General features: G+C 41.9%; 1 protein-coding gene across 1 annotated transcript in view; it reads left to right on the forward strand.

Moving 5' to 3' along the window:
* The first annotated feature begins 466 nt into the window (after positions 1 to 466).
* HECTD2 (HECT domain E3 ubiquitin protein ligase 2) overlaps positions 467 to 17,060 on the forward strand; it is a 116,804-nt gene continuing 100,210 nt past the window's right edge. Inside the window, exons 1-2 of the mRNA XM_032793152.2 lie at positions 467 to 767; positions 11,904 to 12,033. Of these exons, the coding sequence (XP_032649043.1) occupies positions 567 to 767; positions 11,904 to 12,033 (331 nt within the window). The 5' untranslated portion in view covers positions 467 to 566. The remainder of the gene's footprint in view (positions 768 to 11,903; positions 12,034 to 17,060) is intronic.

Below are 17,060 nucleotides of genomic sequence, written 5' to 3' on the forward strand. Positions count from 1 at the left end.
TTCTATGAGCAGCCCGTAAACAACATGGCGGCTGTGCCGGCTCCGTGTCCAGCTCTTGGGCTGTAGGCGGCTGTGAGGGACGCGGGCAGGCGGGGCCGCCTGGAGCGCTGAGGGCAGCGGGCAGGGTTCCGAGACCGGGGAGGCCGACAGGTCTGGCCGCTGGGCCCAGCGAGGGCAGCAGGGCCGCGCTCCCCCCACCGAGCCGTGCGGGGGTGTGTGTGAGCCCGCGAGTAGCGCCCGCTGCGGCACCGCGGCTTGTGCCCGCAGTGCGCTGTGCGGTCTGGCCAGGGGGCGTTAGGGGAGCTGGTTGGGAGGCCTCAGGGGGTGCGGAGGTGACTGGTTCTTTTCCCTGGGGTGGCCGTAGTGGTTTTGGGGAGACAGTGGGCGGTTGGAGGCAGTGACCGAGGGGCTGGTGCCTTGGGGGAGGCTGTGGGCAGGCCGTGGTTTGTTGGGGTGATGAGTTTGAGGGGGTGATTAGAGTGCAGGGGCTATTCGGGGGTGTCTGTGGGTTTGGTAGGGGCGGGGAGGTGTCGTAGACCAGTGCGTTTTGGCTGGGCGAAGTAGCGATGTCACTGCAGACCCCGCAGGCTGCCACAACCGGCTCAGATCTCCCCTCTGTGACCGAGAAAGGGTCCTTGCTGGGTTACAAAATGGGCGAGGACAGTTTTGTTCCCCCGTCAGTGGAGGAGGAAGAGGAAGACGGGGAGGAAGAAAAGGAGAAAGAGAAATTGCCTCCTATCCTGACTGCATCTAATACTGCTGGTGGGGTATGTGGAGAGCAAGTGCCTTTTCCCTGATGCCATAAGGCTCTTGACACAGATGCTTTGTGAATCATTATGAAGGGGAATGTGTGACCTGTCACTTTTCGTTAAAGAGCATAACTCAGATTTAATCCAATTTTTTTTAAGAAGAGCTTGAAAACCAGGAAGCAAAATGATTAATTTTTAACATTTTCTTTTAATTTTACTTTGTTTTATTCTTAGACATTTTTTCTTCATGTTACTTGCTTTGAGGTGTTAGGTTTTTGTTTTTTAGAAAGTGTACCAATAATCAGTGACGTAGCTGTGAATTTTAAATTTGCATGTGGTGGTTTGTTTTATAGTGACGCTTCCGTTTTTTTGTTGGACATGAGTGAGGTCTACAACATTACAAATTGATTTTAAAACACTTTTTCAGATTGTAATATACTTTATGGTAAATTTACCATCTTAAAAGTAATGTAAATGCTCATTATTTTCAACCCATTGCATTGTCTGCAGCATTTAAATTTATTTAGAAGATTCTTTTATGTTTTTCAGTCTGCTTAAACAAAGACGACGAAATATTTTTGGTGATAGAATTACTGCTGTATGGGTTAATGCAGATCGAAAAGACGATGAAATATTTTTGGTGATAGAATTACTGCTGTATGGGTTAATGCAGACCGCTTTAAACTTACAAATGTGTGAAACAAAAATGGCTATGTTGGGTGAGAACAGTGGTATCCTGTCGTCTGACAGTGACTAGTGCCAGATAAACTGCTCTGTTCTGAAGTATCAATTGATCCTTCGATTGTCATCCAGTCTCAGGTTAGGGATACCCAAAGCATGGGGTTCTGTCCCTGACCATCTTGACTAATAGCTGTTGATGGACCTATCCTCCATGAAGTTATCTAATAAAATTGAAGATAAGGAAAGCTAGATACACTTTAAAAAATCTATTTCATAAACCTTATTATTTTAGTGAAATCTCTGTACTTGTTGTAATTTTGAAGTTTTTCTCATGAATATATAGCATTTCCCACAATGTAACCTTGCTATAATTTGCCCTTTTTTAACTAGCTCAAGTAACTGGGACTATTTTCATAGAATAAAGGAGCAAACAGTAGTTTCACTAATCCTCTAGTGTCAGAATTCTGAGGTCTTTTAGTTGAGTAGATTTAAATGATGCCTGAATTATTAGAACTTATCATTTTACACAATTTAATTTTTAAACTGAGTGACTGCAATGCTTATGACAATGACAGTATTAAAGACCAGCTAGTTGAAGGCAAACTATGTAAACTTCTCTGCACAATTCCACTGGTGCACCTTGGTCTTTGTGTACAATCAAATTCAAGGCCTCTGGTTCATTAAAAGGATTGTCAATTTTGTAAATCACTAATCTGCACAAATATGGACTTGGATAAGATCCCTAGATTTATTTGCACTTGTGATCTCAAGTTAGAATTAGTAGGAGATAATCAGAGGCACAAATGGCAGTTCTAACTCCTGTTGAAAGTCAATTGGAGTCATAGATCATAGAATATAAGGGTTGGAAGGGACCTCAGGAGATCATCTAGTCCAGCCCCCTGCTCAAAGCAGGATTAATCCCCAGACAGATTTTTGCCCCAGATCCCTAAATGGCCCCCTCAAAGATTGAACTCACAACCTTGGGTTTAGCAGGTCAATACTCAAACCACTGAGCTATCCCTCCCCCTCAGGTACCCAATTGCCACTTGGCCTGGACACATGAAAAGAAAGACAGAGAGCAAGGTAAGGCCACAGCTTTATTTATTTAATCATCTGGGAACAAATTGTTACAGTGCAAGTCATGATTCCTTAAGTTATTTAATCATCTGGGAACAAATTGTTACAGTGCAAGTCATGATTCCTTAAGTTATTTCTTCCTGTTGGAGGGCTGCCATCAGCTCCCCACCCCTCCACAGCTACTTGTGAGGACCCCCACCATCTTCCCTTCATACGAAGGTTATAGGGCTGGGGAAAGAGAGTTGTCTCTTTGCTCTACCAGATGTTAGCTGCCCCAGCCCATTTATCCAGTTTCTTTACATCCAATGACTACCTGTACTGAACACCAGCCTTAAAGAGACATCAGCAATTAGTTTGTCTGACTGCCCACGCACCCCAAGCTGGGTTCCCAAATAGCTAACAGTTCCTTCCCTAGTGGCCAAGTAGGTGTACCTCATTACCTGAATAATTCAGGTACCAAATATATTTTGGGTGGATAATTACTGATCCTCCCAGATCCTATTCCAGATGTTTCATATGACTACTGACTTTGTCAAGGTGCACAGGCCAGATGTCTCGCCACTATACCTATTGAAGCTTTTCAGACAAGTTTACAGTCATGCCCCAGGCAAATGTTGTGAATTTGCCCTGTATCTCTTTGGATTCCAATTAGGAAGTCAATCCACTAATGAAATCCCAAATTGTTTTCACCCAAGTGTACTAGAATCATTTTAGGTGTCTGCGTCCTCACTGCCAAGAGTATGAGAGAGTTATAAATTGGTTTTAGAGCATGTCCCTCTTGCCATGCCAATTCAGATTCGCCTCTCCACCAAGACCCACCTGTGAACCTCCAGGGGAACTCTGCTTGCACAGATCCAGACAGACGCTCATGACCCATTTCCCAGCTCCCTGTAGAGCACTCCTGCATTCATGCTAACTCAACGCCTCATCACTGATGCCCAGCAGTATGTTCCTGAAGGAAATGTCCGTCTGCCTGTGTGCCACACATCTCTGAACATCTAGTCACCAACTCCTGTGACCCAGTCACATGATCCTGAAGGTTTAGTGCACAAACCACTGAATTATCCTCCCAATAGGAACTTCCATACTTTTTATATGCATTTGGATGTCACCTAGTATAGGCATAATCTCTTAGGTTCCTATTGCAGGATGTGCTGTGGATTAGAGCTTGACAAAGAGTTTATTTTTCATTTTTGCCAGCAAACCAAAAAATAAAATGTTCAGAATTTGTCAGCAAATCAGAAAAGTCTGTTTTATGTGGGTCATCTTCAGAAAAACATGTGTCCATCCATTCCTCTTATAACCTTTAGCTTAGTGCTTAGGGCTCTTATGTGGACGGTGAGAGACCTAGGTTTGAATCCCCACTCTGGAGCAGGGACTTAAATTCTGATCTCTCATGTGAATACCCTAACCCAGGGATGAGCAAACTACAGCCCGGGGGCCGCATCCGGCCCCTCAGATGTTTTAATCTGGCCCTCGAGCTCCTGCCGGGGAGCAGGGTAGGGGGCTTGCTCCACGCAGCTCCTGGAAGCAGCGGCATGTCCCTGTTCCAGCTCCTACACATAGGGGCAGCCAGGGGGATCGGCACACTGTCCCTGCCCCAAGCACCACCCTCACAGCTCCCATTGGCCACCCTGAACTCATTTATGGCCCCACCCCAGAGCCTGTACCCCCAGCTGGAGCGCTCACCCGTTCCCACACCCCAATCCCCAATTTCATGAGCATTCAAGGCCTACCATACAATTTCCATACCCAGATGTGGCTATTGGGCCAAAAAGTTTGCCCACTCCTGCCCTAACCCCTATGCTATAGGCCAGTGATATTCAGACCTCATTGGTTCAGGAGCCAAATTAGCAATCAGCATTACCCAAAAGAGGCACAGTACTGTGAATTCATTGTTTCATTCAATATAGTACTATATATTCAAATTAAAACAGTATGATGGGGCAGTATTTGATATTTTATATATATAGAATTAATTCACAGCAAAGTGGCTGACCAAGTAATATTCTTTTATCAACTACAGTTGGTTAATGACATAGTAAAAACATCCTGATTGGTTAACAATTAAATCACACTGTTTTAGTATCGTGTGCTGCAAAAAGCCACAGGAGGCATTAAAGAGTCACTTGCAGCTTGGGAGCCTCAGTTTGAGTATGATTGCTATAGTCTATTGTGCTCTTAATCTATCCTGCTAAAAGCTGTTTCACTTTATATAAACACATAAATTCATTGGACCAGAAAGAGAATCGGAACAACTTTATAGCTTATTGATTAAAGTGCTCACCTGGGAGATGATACTCGGGAGATGTGGATTCATCCAAAACTACATTTACAAAGACTAAACAATTCATGCATAAAAATTTTCCCAGCTCTGCTTTTGATGTAACCAATCCAGTCCTGGCAGAATGGGATCCCACTTTTATCAGGGGAACCTCAACAACAAGCGCTTTGACATTGCCATAAACTGAAAATCCTTTCGCAAGATAACTCTGTGAAGAAAGAGTGGCACCTTCATTAATGCTTTGATTGGGCAAATCTCAGCTTCCCCACACTCTCTTGAAGTATTATCTTTCACCTTGCCATCCTTTAATTGATTTTTGACATACTGAAATTCATTGCTTGAGATCCATCATTTTGCTTCCCTCATTCTCTTTGCAGATCTCTAAATTCTGAAGACCTATCTAGATCCTTCCTTGTTGAACTCCATAATAGCCATGATCGAGAAAGAAGTAAATTCCTCCACGTTTTCAATGTGCAATTAAATTTAGAAGCTTTAAGTTGCACTAAGACAAAATGGTCAATCAAGTACTAAGCAGCCAGAGGTCTAGCTGCACCAGAATGGCTTCCTCACTGTCTGCCAGCACCAACTCTCAAATTCCACCTCCCTCAGACTCTGAGAAACTCAAATGGCTAGTTACTAATGTGGACTTCTGCCTGAATCATCTCTCTAGTCCCTGACGTCATTCTTGCAAGTAGTCTCCGCCACTGGAAGGAGAGAGAACTCTGTATGGTTATCCTCTCATCCTCCCCCAGATCCAATGACCACTGCTTGCTCTGGTGAAAACCCCAGAACAGATATCCCCAACTATATTCTAATCAACTTTCAGGTCCAACTGTCATCCATCCTCCCTTCATGGAAATCCTATTGCACTGACTAGGTGATTTTCCAACACTCAAAACCTCATCTCTTTCTTTTCCCTAAAGAAATAGGTTCTGGCCATAATTGAGGAAATAGCCAGCTACTAAGTGCAAAATATCCATCCCAAGAGCACCACCTAAGGCGTGAAATTGAAGATGGCCAGGCTTGTAGTTCAAACTAATTTTGGACATCCCAGTCCTCCTACAACCCTGCAGTTTATTAACAGCAAGTAGAGATATCTTCCTGTCTCTGATGCAGACTCCAGACAAGTTGGCCGGAGGCTCACTGTGATTTCTTTGCTGGTATTATTCAGTGGGCTTGTATCCTCTCTTGAATTCACCGTTGCTGCAAATAAGAGTGTCCAGGTGACCACCACCTGCAAAGTTGGTCTTAACCCAACTGTAACATCTGTGCTTCAGTTACCCAGTGTCAGGTGGGAAAAGTTTTCTTGTTGCCATCCTTGCCCCCAAGCTATGGCATGCTGTCTCTTGCATGTCTGTCTCTATCCTTGGGCTGTGTATGTGTATACGAATAAACCCTTTCTGGGCTAATCTTATGCTCCTTTCCCAGGGACAGCTTCCTCTCTCTGCCCCGCCTCTATATGGGCTGCAAGTCAGGGTCCCTTGACTGAAGTGTCCCTCAATATCCATAGTCACCCTCTGTAAAAGGTCTTCTATTATAAGCATAGCTACTGCATATATATTTTTCCCACCCTCTGGTAGGTATCCTATATTGTGCAGTACTCCTTAAGAGCCTCAGTTTTCACTTTCAGCTGAGATTTTAGTCACAGCAGCACTGAGCTTTGCCTCAGTTTCCCAGTTTAGGCTCCCAGTTTCAGCTGGGATCTTTCTTGGCCATTGCAACACTCAGCTGTGCCCCAGTTTCCCCCTTCCAGCTAAAGTTCTAGCCACAGCAGCACTGAGCTGTGCCTCGATTTTGGCTGGGATTGTAGCCGCAGCAACATCCAGCTGTGTCTGTTTCATTGTTTTGGCTACCTCACCACTGTGTATGCTCTCACGCTGCAATGTAGGAGAGCCCAGCCACCCTTCTATCCCCTAGGAGCCATACACTCAGGAGAAGCAGTTGCTGCACTGAATTTCACCCCCACCACACACATGTGCTCTTGCCCTACTGAGGGGGAGGGCCAGAGGTGAGCCAGCTTACCTTTCCCCCAAGAGGCTACCCACTCATTCTGTGGTGTGGAGAGCCCAGCCAGCCTGCCCCTGCTGAGAATCACTCACCCTTCCTCTTCTGGCTCCAGCAGCTGCTATTGCAGGCTGCCTCTGGGTTGCCCCTTCATCCTATCCCTTCTTCCCATATGCATGTGCTCTCCTGGCTGGCAGCTGCACCACACATGCTTTTACTTTGGGCAGAATGAGGGAAAGAAAAGGCACAGCCAGGTAATCAGGGGGCCCACTCAACCTCCTCTGGCCCAGGGAAAACTGATGAAAGGCTAGTACACTGAACCATCTATAGTTAATCAAAATCATGTTATATCAGGTCTGAAGAGTATTATGTTGAAGTTAATTGATATTGTCAAAGTGAAGATATTATAACTTGAATCTAGATCTGAATTACTGGAGGTTTTTAAGAACAGGTTAGATGAACACCTGTCAAGGATGATCTAGATAATACACCTCTACCCCAATGTAACGCTGTCCTCGGGAGCCAAAAAAATCTTACTGCGTTATAGGTGAAACCGCGTTATATCGAACTTGCTTTGATCCGTTGGAGTGCACAGCCCTCCCTCCCCCTGGAGCACTACTTTACTGCGTTATATCCACATTTGTGTTATATCGAGTCGCATTATATCAACATAGGGATGTGCTTAGTTCTGCCTCAGTGCAGGGAACTTGACTAGATCACCTATCGAGGTCTCTTCAGGTCCTACATTTCTATGATTCTATTATTCTGATGTCGTTAATTCAAAGAAGATGTCGGGTCAATATACTACAGAAGTTTTTTAAAAAGTGAATAATTATTTGTCCTGTTAAAACAGAATAAAACATCCCAGTGAGACAGTGTAAATATGTTTGCGACTTTAATACTTCATTCAGTTTTGATTGCCTTGTTTCTAAAATTGTATAAAAGAGATTTAAATAGATTGATCTATAGCAATAAACCCACTTTAGTAGATGCATGAAGGGCTTTTATAAGTAACACATTTACTTAGCACTTTTTATCTTCAGTTACTTAAAACAATCTTTACAGTAGTCTTGAGTTAGGTATTTACTCATTCACACAGTGGGAGTTGGTTTCACACCTAGGATCATTACTCAGGAGTTCCTGACTCCTAATATGCTTTCATCCACTTCATGCCCTTCTTACATGAAGAGTGAATCAGAATACTTGAGTTCTTCATACTAATAAAAGAAGGTGTAATAAAAGCACGTTAAAATAATTTTAACAATATAAATCCACAACTTTACTTCTGTTTTCCTAAGGATTGTAGGGGCGGAGAGCAGGTGAAACTATGAAGTCATGAGGAACTTTACCTCTGTGAACGGTCAAGGGAACAATATTGGGGATCTCACCACTGAATATGACTTTAAGCAGCAGCTCAGAGGTCGATGCAGAGTGGGCATCTGTAGTCCAAACATTCCTGCAGAAAGTTCTGTTGAGGAGTAGAGCTCTGGGCCTGCAGCTGTCTCTCGTCAGTCGTGTGGGATTTTCAAACCCTAGAGATACATGAAGTTTTTAATTATAGAAAGAGAGTTGGTGGGACTTTAAAGTTTGCAAAAGGAGTCATGGTACAAGGCCTGGTGTTCTCCATGGCCCTGGATTTCTCTTTATGTAAGCATGGAGAGAAATTTTCAAACTGAGTAGACAAAATTGGTAAGGCTGCTAAGGTCACTGGTTATGGAGCAAGCTGCTTTGATGAAGCTGATGAGCCTTGGAAAATTGCTTTGCTGCACCCTAGTGCACACTAAACCCAGATATCTGGTTCCAGGAGCTTATATAGTGTGCTACCAGATCCAGTGCAGCTTACAGGTTCTTTAAACCCAAATTTATTGTTGGTGCATCAAGATCAGTGTTACAAAACGCAGATCAGGTCTTATAAAACACTTGTAAAAGAAAAAGGAATTTCTCAGACCCAATCTTATTAAGTTACAATGAAGGTTGCAAGTTTGTATAACAGCTTAAGAAAAAAATCTGTATTAGAATTTGTAATTTTACTTAAAAAAACCCACCACTGACCTTAACATGTAAGGAATTTTTAAGCTGAAGTCTCCTTGCTTTAAAACAACAAAAAAAAACAAAAAAAACCCTACCCCAAACACTGGACATGTGAAAATGCAGTTAACTAACTCTAAACAGCATTAACTTTGCTGCTGTATCCCTGTATATATGATCTGTCCAAATTTATATGACAATCTTACACTATCACATCTGACATCTTGTGAAATGAGCATCATACTCCTTCTGCAATACTCCACTAGATTTTCCTGTACTTAATATATTATGGCTATGTGCTAGACAACCACTATGTATTTGTACAACTGACCTCTCTAGGCTATCTTGTAATTATTCCTTGATGAACCAAAAAACTCCTTGGATGTACATCAACCAGTTACTGTACTAGTTATGAAAGTGCAGCTTCCTGGTCTCAGTGGTTCATGAGAAAAAGTATACCTTGGTGTCTACTACTTTACCATTTTTTTCATGAAAGCTTAGTGATGGAAGTGTCAGGGCTCAAGTAAAGGCTGTCAGCACATAGATAGTATATCATAGAATCCTAAGCTGTGGCATTTAGGCCTGGTCTACATTACAGGTTTAAACTCAATTTAGCAGCGTTAACCCTGCACCCGTTTACACAATGAAGCCCTTTATACCGATATAAAGGGCTCTTTAAACCGATTTCTGTACTCCTCCCTGACGAGTGATGTAGCACTGAAATCAGTATTGCCAGTTGGATTAAGGTTAGTGTGGCTGCAATTTGATGGTATTGGCCTCCGGGCGGTATCCCACAGTGCACCGTTGTGGCCGCTCTGGAAAGCCATCTGAACTCGGATGCACTGGCCAGGTAGACAGGAAAAGCCCCGTGAACTTTTGAATTTCATTTCCTGTTTGCCCAGCATGGAGCTCTCATCAGCACGGGTGGCGATGCAGTCCCAAATCCAAAAAGAGCTCCAACATGGACCGTACGGGAGATACTGGATCTGATCGCTGTATGGGGAGACAAATCTGTTCTATCAGAGCTCCGTTACAGAAGACGAAATGAGAAAACATTTGAAAAAATCTCCAGACTATAATAGAGTCCACAGCTGGGACTCAGCACAGTGCTGTGTGACAAGCGTAACGGAAAGCCAGAGAATCAAATAGACGCTCATGGAGGGGGGGAGGGGGTACTGAGGACTCCAGCTATCCCACAGTCCCCGCAGTCTCCGAAAAGTATTTGCATTCTTGGCTAAGCTCCCAATGTGCAGTTTTCTGGGCCCTTCTGAGACTACTGTAGTATTTCAGAATGACTGTGTGGATATATAGCTTTTCTCAGAGCTCTACCTATATGATTTTTTTACAGGGTTTTTTTTCCCCCCTAAGGAATGAGAAAACTTGGGTTTTAAAAAATGGGTGGAATAATGTAGTTTCAATATTATTTTTAGAATTACAGTTTTGGAGTTCTGAAGATTTATATAAAAGGTCATAATTTAATATAGAAACATAAAACAACTTCATATTTGTAGTGGTCAGAGCATTGGCAAGGTTTGTGGGACAAATTTGTCATTGGATTAGTGTGAGGACCAAATTAATCACTGGCAAAAGTGTGAAATTAAAGAAGAGTAAATTCTTGAATCTGCCTATGCCAAATGTGAATTGAGCCTTGAGAGTTCTAATAATCTCCACTCTGCTGCTGACATTCTGTGTGAACTTGTGCACGTCACTTAGCTTCTCTGAGACTCACTTTCTTTGTTTGTAAAATAGGAATAATATCACCTTTGTAAAATTCTATAGAAGTGCAAAGTGTTGTTTCTCAAGGGAAAAAAATAATAATCTCCCCCTTCAAATAAATTGACATAAATAGTCATTTGCATGTTCCATCATACTGGTTCACGTAGGCTTGATGCTGATTTTTAAAGTTTATTTGCATACAACATTGATGGCAATGGTTTATGCAGGTTCCTCAATGGCATCAGATGTTCAAGCAGCTTATCTTGTTGTCTCAGAGAATTCTCAATAGTTAACCTTTTATTTGTAAGCTGAGTGGCAGCCAACATTGGAAGCTCAAGTGTTTGTCCTGTAGATTAACATTACCAGCAGTCAGCCCACAGTTCATGGCCGCATGCCTAAGTTCAGGCGCTCAGGGGATCGGCCCATGGACCTGCTGGGGTAGGCGCACTCCTCCGTTGGCCCAAACCCAGCCACGGCCTGGACCTGCTGGGGGAAGGGCACCTGTCCTGTAGTCCTATCCCTGGAGCTGCTGTGGTGGGGAGAGGCAACTCTCCCCCCAAGCCCAGGTGCTGCTTCAGGGAAAGACAGCTGGGGGGAGTCGTCTCTCCACTCCATAGCCCCGGAGCACCCTCCTGCATCCCAAACCCCTAATCCTTGACCCCAACCCAGAGCCCGCACCCCCAGCCAGAGCCCTCACACCCCTGCATCCCAACCCGCTGCCCCAGCCCTGAGCCTCCTCCTATACTCCGAACCCCTCAGCGCCACTCCCTCCACATTAATTTTGTTATGTGCACCAATATAAAGGTGATGTGTCACACACCACCTCCATATTAGTGGGCACATAATAACATTCATTCTGCACATGGGTGGTTAAAATTAGACTGAACACTGAAATTAGGGACATTTTTAAATATCAGATTTTTTTAGATATCTGCTCTAAAAACAGTTGTAATACATAAAAGTATTTTGATGTAGGAATGTGAGACACGCTGTTGGATATGAACTCGGTTGCATGCAAAAAAGAAATACAAAGGTAATTATTAAATAGGATAGAGGGAGTTAGAATAATACATTGAAATCATTTTAGTCATATCTGCTACTCCCAATTTATCTACCTAACTCTTAAGTACTGTAAACTACCATATGCATTTTAAAACATGAGAAAAATGGGAAGGAATCTTAGTGGCTTTTGTTATTCAATCTGAAACAAATTTGTTAAAAAATGTTCAAGTATTACTCATGGATCTGTTCCTCATTGAAGAGGCATGTTGTTTAAGTGTTCCACAGAATGATTTATGAGTAAAATTACTTTTGCAGTAATAGATATTAGTGTTTTATTTTTATTACTGCCTTCCTAATTACAGGGATTGGAGAGAGGAACCAAAAGCCAATTTTCTACTTTTAGCAGTTTTATTTCCACTATCAACCAAAAGAAAGAGGCAGCCGGAAGCAGCAGCTCACCTACGCAACTTGTTATACCCAACATCAAAAGTGGTAAGAGAATAAAATGCCTTGTTATTTAGTTAAGTTATTAAATTATTCTGGGAAATGTTCAATATGCTGCAATAATTATCTATATTACCATAGTGCCTTCAAACCTTGAGTGTGTTGAGTCTCCATTGTGGTAGGCACTGTACGAGCATATATTTAACAGTCCCATGCTCTGAAGAGCTTACATTCTAAAAGACAAGACCTAACAGGTGGGTGAGACAGACAAGTGGGTTGGCGGATGGAGAATGGAGGACACAGTAATAGTAATAATCAGAAGTTTTAGTGTAGACTCTATATGGACAAATTGCAGAGCCAGTCAGTAGCAGTAATCACAGATTGACACCTGCGTATCCATCGTTAAATGGCAGATTTTTTGTAGACATCCTGGCAAAGATGGGTTTTAAAGAGGTACTTGAAGAAGAATAATGTAGATATTCTACAGGAGAAAGTGGACTATACCTTGCAGGATTGGTCCCTATATTACTTAATGATGATGTTATCTCTATCCAGGCTGGCTATAGTGTGAGTACTGTGCTAGGTGTATTAAAATAAATGTAACAAATTTCATAGCTGTTCTTGAGTAGACAAGTACATCAAATCAGAGATCACTGAACTGCAAAAGGCAAGGCAATTACATACCTATAAATCATGTAGTTCATCTTAAATTAGATATTTTGGGGAGGATTCTCCAGTTTGCTCAGTTTATTTTGCACAATACAAACAGTGCAAAGTAGCCTGAAAGTAGTCAGAAAAGGCTAGTGGAGGATTATTCCAGTATAGAGTTGGGAGTGGGTGTGTCAGGGACAGCATGTGGGTAAAGCCAAGAGGGGAGGTGTTTTATGAATCATGTCAGAGCTGTGCCCTCTGCTCTACTGGCATAGGTCAATTCAGGACTTCCTCTCTGTAGCCCTAGCTTAAACCAGAGTCAGGGGTCCTGAAACAAGAATCTGCAACCTGCTCCCTATGTTCCTCCCTCTCACCCTTATAAATGTAAATAAAACCTTTCAGATGTAAACTGAGTATAAATTATTGCAGTCCGTTAAATCCGAAAAGAAGTCAAAAAAATGTAAAATTATCCATTCAGATCAGTGCACTGTTAACTCTGGAAACTAAAGATGGCAATTTGTCAATATTAAATTCACCGGTAATCCATTTTTAACAGAAATGTATAGTTACTGTGCTTATTCCACAATCGCAAACTATTTCCTTTGTCTTGCTGATGCCACAAACCCCAATTGTTTCCTTTTCAGCTATAAAACTCTAGCATCATGGAAAAATTGTACAATGCAACCTTGTGTTGTCAATACCAAAATCTGCAGCACATTGAAAGTTGGAATAGTCAAATAAATTTAATATTGAAATAAGTAACACAATTTTCTAGAATTCACATCCATATTTAAATTTTAAAAACTCAAATTTTCAATTTATCTGTAGTTGCCAGAGATTATCTTGTCCTTCACTTAAGTGCCAGAAGAATTTAGGTCCAGCTTTTTGAATGGAACATAGACGCCTGGTTATTGTTATTACCCCAGCAATAGCGATTTTGTATGTATGTATGTATTCATTCAGAAACACTTATTTTGGTGATGACTAGATTTTCTCCTTATTATACAGTCGATCCTGCAAACACTTGAGTAGTCTCACAGAATTTACTAGTAATCATATATTTGCAGCGTCGGGACCTAATTTCATCATAATCTGTTATGATGAGGGGTAGAAAATTTTTCAAAACTTGTTTGTGTCTTTCATAGATTGTACCAGATGCTGAGACATAACTTTACACTTTGGGAAATTGCTCATTGAAATAAACCCAAATTTTTGAAAGCATTTCCTTTTGTGTTCCTTTATTTTAATGAGAATTATGGCATTTGTTTTTTAAAAAAATACAGGTGAATGAATACATTAAAACCTTGATAAATTAAAGTTAGTGGAATGCCATGAAAAAGATAAGATAAGGCAAGTACTGTTGATAACATCAAATTATGTTTAAGTACAATTGGTATAATAGCAGCTACAAAGATTGAATTGGTATTACAATACAATGCAATAAACATCCATAATGAAAAGTCTTTTTAATCAGGTTGGTTTTTCTAGTTTTACTGTATAGTTAAAATATGGATAGGGTTTTTTTTCACTTTGACTGATTGGAAAGGCTGATTGCTCAATGGTTGTCAAGTCATTTCAGAAATGCCACTGTTCTAGACCCATTCATTTTTAATGTCTTTGTAATAATCACTTCCCTCCCCCCATATCGGTATGGTTTTGTGCCTCAGAGTTTTCACATTGCTTGTTACATATTGGTTAAGGTTTTACCTAATGTAACTAAGCAACCAGCTAAAAATGGTAACACAATAGTATAAGAAAAGAAAACATTGTTGCTGCTTATCAATTCAACACATAAAGTTCCAAGTATTAGCTGACTGGAACTGAAGTACCAGGTTTTTAATTATGAATATTTTTGTACCTTTACAGAGCATTATGATATGGTGTACAATGGAGTAACTGTACATTTGTTATGCATGGTGGGAGTGTTTAGAACATAAGTTTGAGATTAATTTAATATCTCACTCTCCTCTTTGTTGCAGATTACTGCTTTTGCCTTTAGATTGTTTAAAAGTCCAGCTGTGAGAACAGGCAGAAAACACTCTCAAATCAATGCTACTGATGATCAGGGGTCAAGGACAGGGCTCATCTATTGTCTCTTGAGTGGAATCTGAATAAGTCACATCAGTAGTTTGACTCTGTCATTAATGTGAGTGAAAAGAGCTGACATTCTTTCTTCAGCTGCAGCCTCCTTCTGGGATTAGTGGAAGTGGCAGCAGACTAGCAATAATACTTTGGTGTTTGGTTAATTAGAAAAAATGTTAACTCTCAAACAAGTTTTAGTGAAAATGGATACCTATTGGGTTGCAGATAAAAGTTTTAGATGAGCTTAGGTTTAATATGCATTTATTGTATGTGACATCTTTTTGTATAGCATCTTTCATCCAAACAATACCTCAATTCTTGTACATAATTTAATAATAAAAGAGGAAAAAATAGTAGTATAAATAAGGGAGAAACAAGATATTTGAAAAGTGAGAGAGGGTCAGTGAAATGTGTTTTAAGTATGATGTGTTATAGTTTATTTGATCTGACTAATTTTAGCAAAGGTAGGGCAGATTGAAAAATCAAGATAAAATATGGAGTTAGATGAAAAGACCTCAATGGAACCCTTTTTCTTCTATTTGGAGAAGATGTTCTAATGTCATAGTGACAAAAAGTTGGAAGGTAGAGTAGTCACAGTAAAAATTATCTGCAAAGAAGTTAGAGTTGAATTTGTAGACTTTGCAGACATCTGCCTCCTATTTAATTCAGTAGTGAGATTCTTCAAGAAGGATTACCTCCCTTTGTCCTGTGCTTCTATTGCAGGCTAATGGAACCTTGGTGCTGTAGTGCTGATGATTCAATAGGTGACATTCTTCTCTCCAAGTCAATGATAAAACCAGTGATTGAGTGCCAGGTCACTGAGCTGTTAAGATGCCATCTTTTTAGAGAGAACAAAAATTGAAGTTTTGATTACACATGGACATTCTAAAATTCTTCTTTGAGTAGTGCCCCTGTGGGTGTTTTGCTTCAGGTGCACATGTGCCTCCTGAGCCATTGATTAGCGATTTTCCGTTAGTAACGTCTATTCAGCCTTCTCATGTGCTCTGTACAACCTCATGTGCTCTGTACAACCACCCTCAGTTCCTTCTCTACTACCTTGGACCAAGACAGAGCTCTAGCACGTGTACCTCAGTGTGTTTACAGTTGTTATTTAGTTTGTGTTAGTTATTAGTATTATTTAGTTAGTATTGCTTATTAGGAATAGTTAGATAGCTTTGAGAGATGTCAGTTTGTCCTCTCTCCCTTTTTTTTCCTGGGGAATTGATTTGGCCTGGCTTGCCAGGCCTGGCTTGCCATGCCTGGCTCACCAGGTTTCAGATGCTGCCTGTCTAGTTAGGAGGCTGTCCCGATCAGTGATGGCCACTCTAAGAGCATGCATTGCTTCGATGTAATTTTTGCTTGGCTCTCAAATCTAGAACATGGGAGAATCAGGAGATCAAACTGAAGCTGCTATTCATTGCCTCCAAGTCAGGTCAAGTCAGACCGCCCTCAAACGTGTCTCTGGGCAGATCCTGTGCTCCTTCATCTTCAGCTAAGATATCTCCTATGAAGGGAAAGAACTCAGGGAAGACTCCAAAAGAAAGGAGCTCTGTCTCTCATCACAAGGAGTCAGCTCCCAAGAAGCCCTGATCTCTCACTAGGTCTGTGGTTTTGGAAACCTTGACCTTTCAACGTGGTACCATGGTGGCAAATTCTTCCTCCAGTACCAGTGAACTAGGGAGAGCCCAGAGCACTTCAGAGAAACAATGCTCCAGCAGGGCCCTGGTACTGTCCATGAAGGACAGGGAGGTACAGGACATACATTCCTCCAGAATGTCACTGTCTACCTCGGCCTTACCAACAGTACCTTCACACTCAATTCCATCATTGTCAACAAAATTGAAGCCTTTGGCATCAGTGCCTACAAGCTCCAAATCAGCAGTTTTATCTGCTGTGTCAATACTGACCCACTTGGTACCTCAGAAATTCCGCTACAGCAGGGACTTGTCAGTATTAGACGAGCAGGAGTCCCCACTGTTATGGGGACTGAACAACTCTTGGTGCTGAGACCCATCTGCAGATTACTATCACTTCCCAATACTGCAGAATTCTCTGCCCTTCTCTGATGGGGCCCTCCCATTGGATAACAGTGAGGAGGCTGAGGAAAACATTCAGTCACACTCCTCCTTTTCAGTGCAGAATTCACTTCCGCATCGTTCCAAGAACCCATATTTTGACAAGGATCCTCATCCGTGTCGGGAATGGTGGAATCAGCCCTGAGTAATATCCCCTCTCCTGCATGGGCTTCCTCAGTGGCTATACTGGGATCCTTGGGTGATGTATCGGCAGAAATTTGCCAGACCTCCATCTCCATTCCACAGGGAGATTAGGGCCACACAGTC

The sequence above is a fragment of the Chelonoidis abingdonii genome, chromosome 15, assembly GCF_003597395.2.
Source record: "Chelonoidis abingdonii isolate Lonesome George chromosome 15, CheloAbing_2.0, whole genome shotgun sequence".
Classification (NCBI taxonomy): domain Eukaryota; kingdom Metazoa; phylum Chordata; order Testudines; family Testudinidae; genus Chelonoidis; species Chelonoidis abingdonii.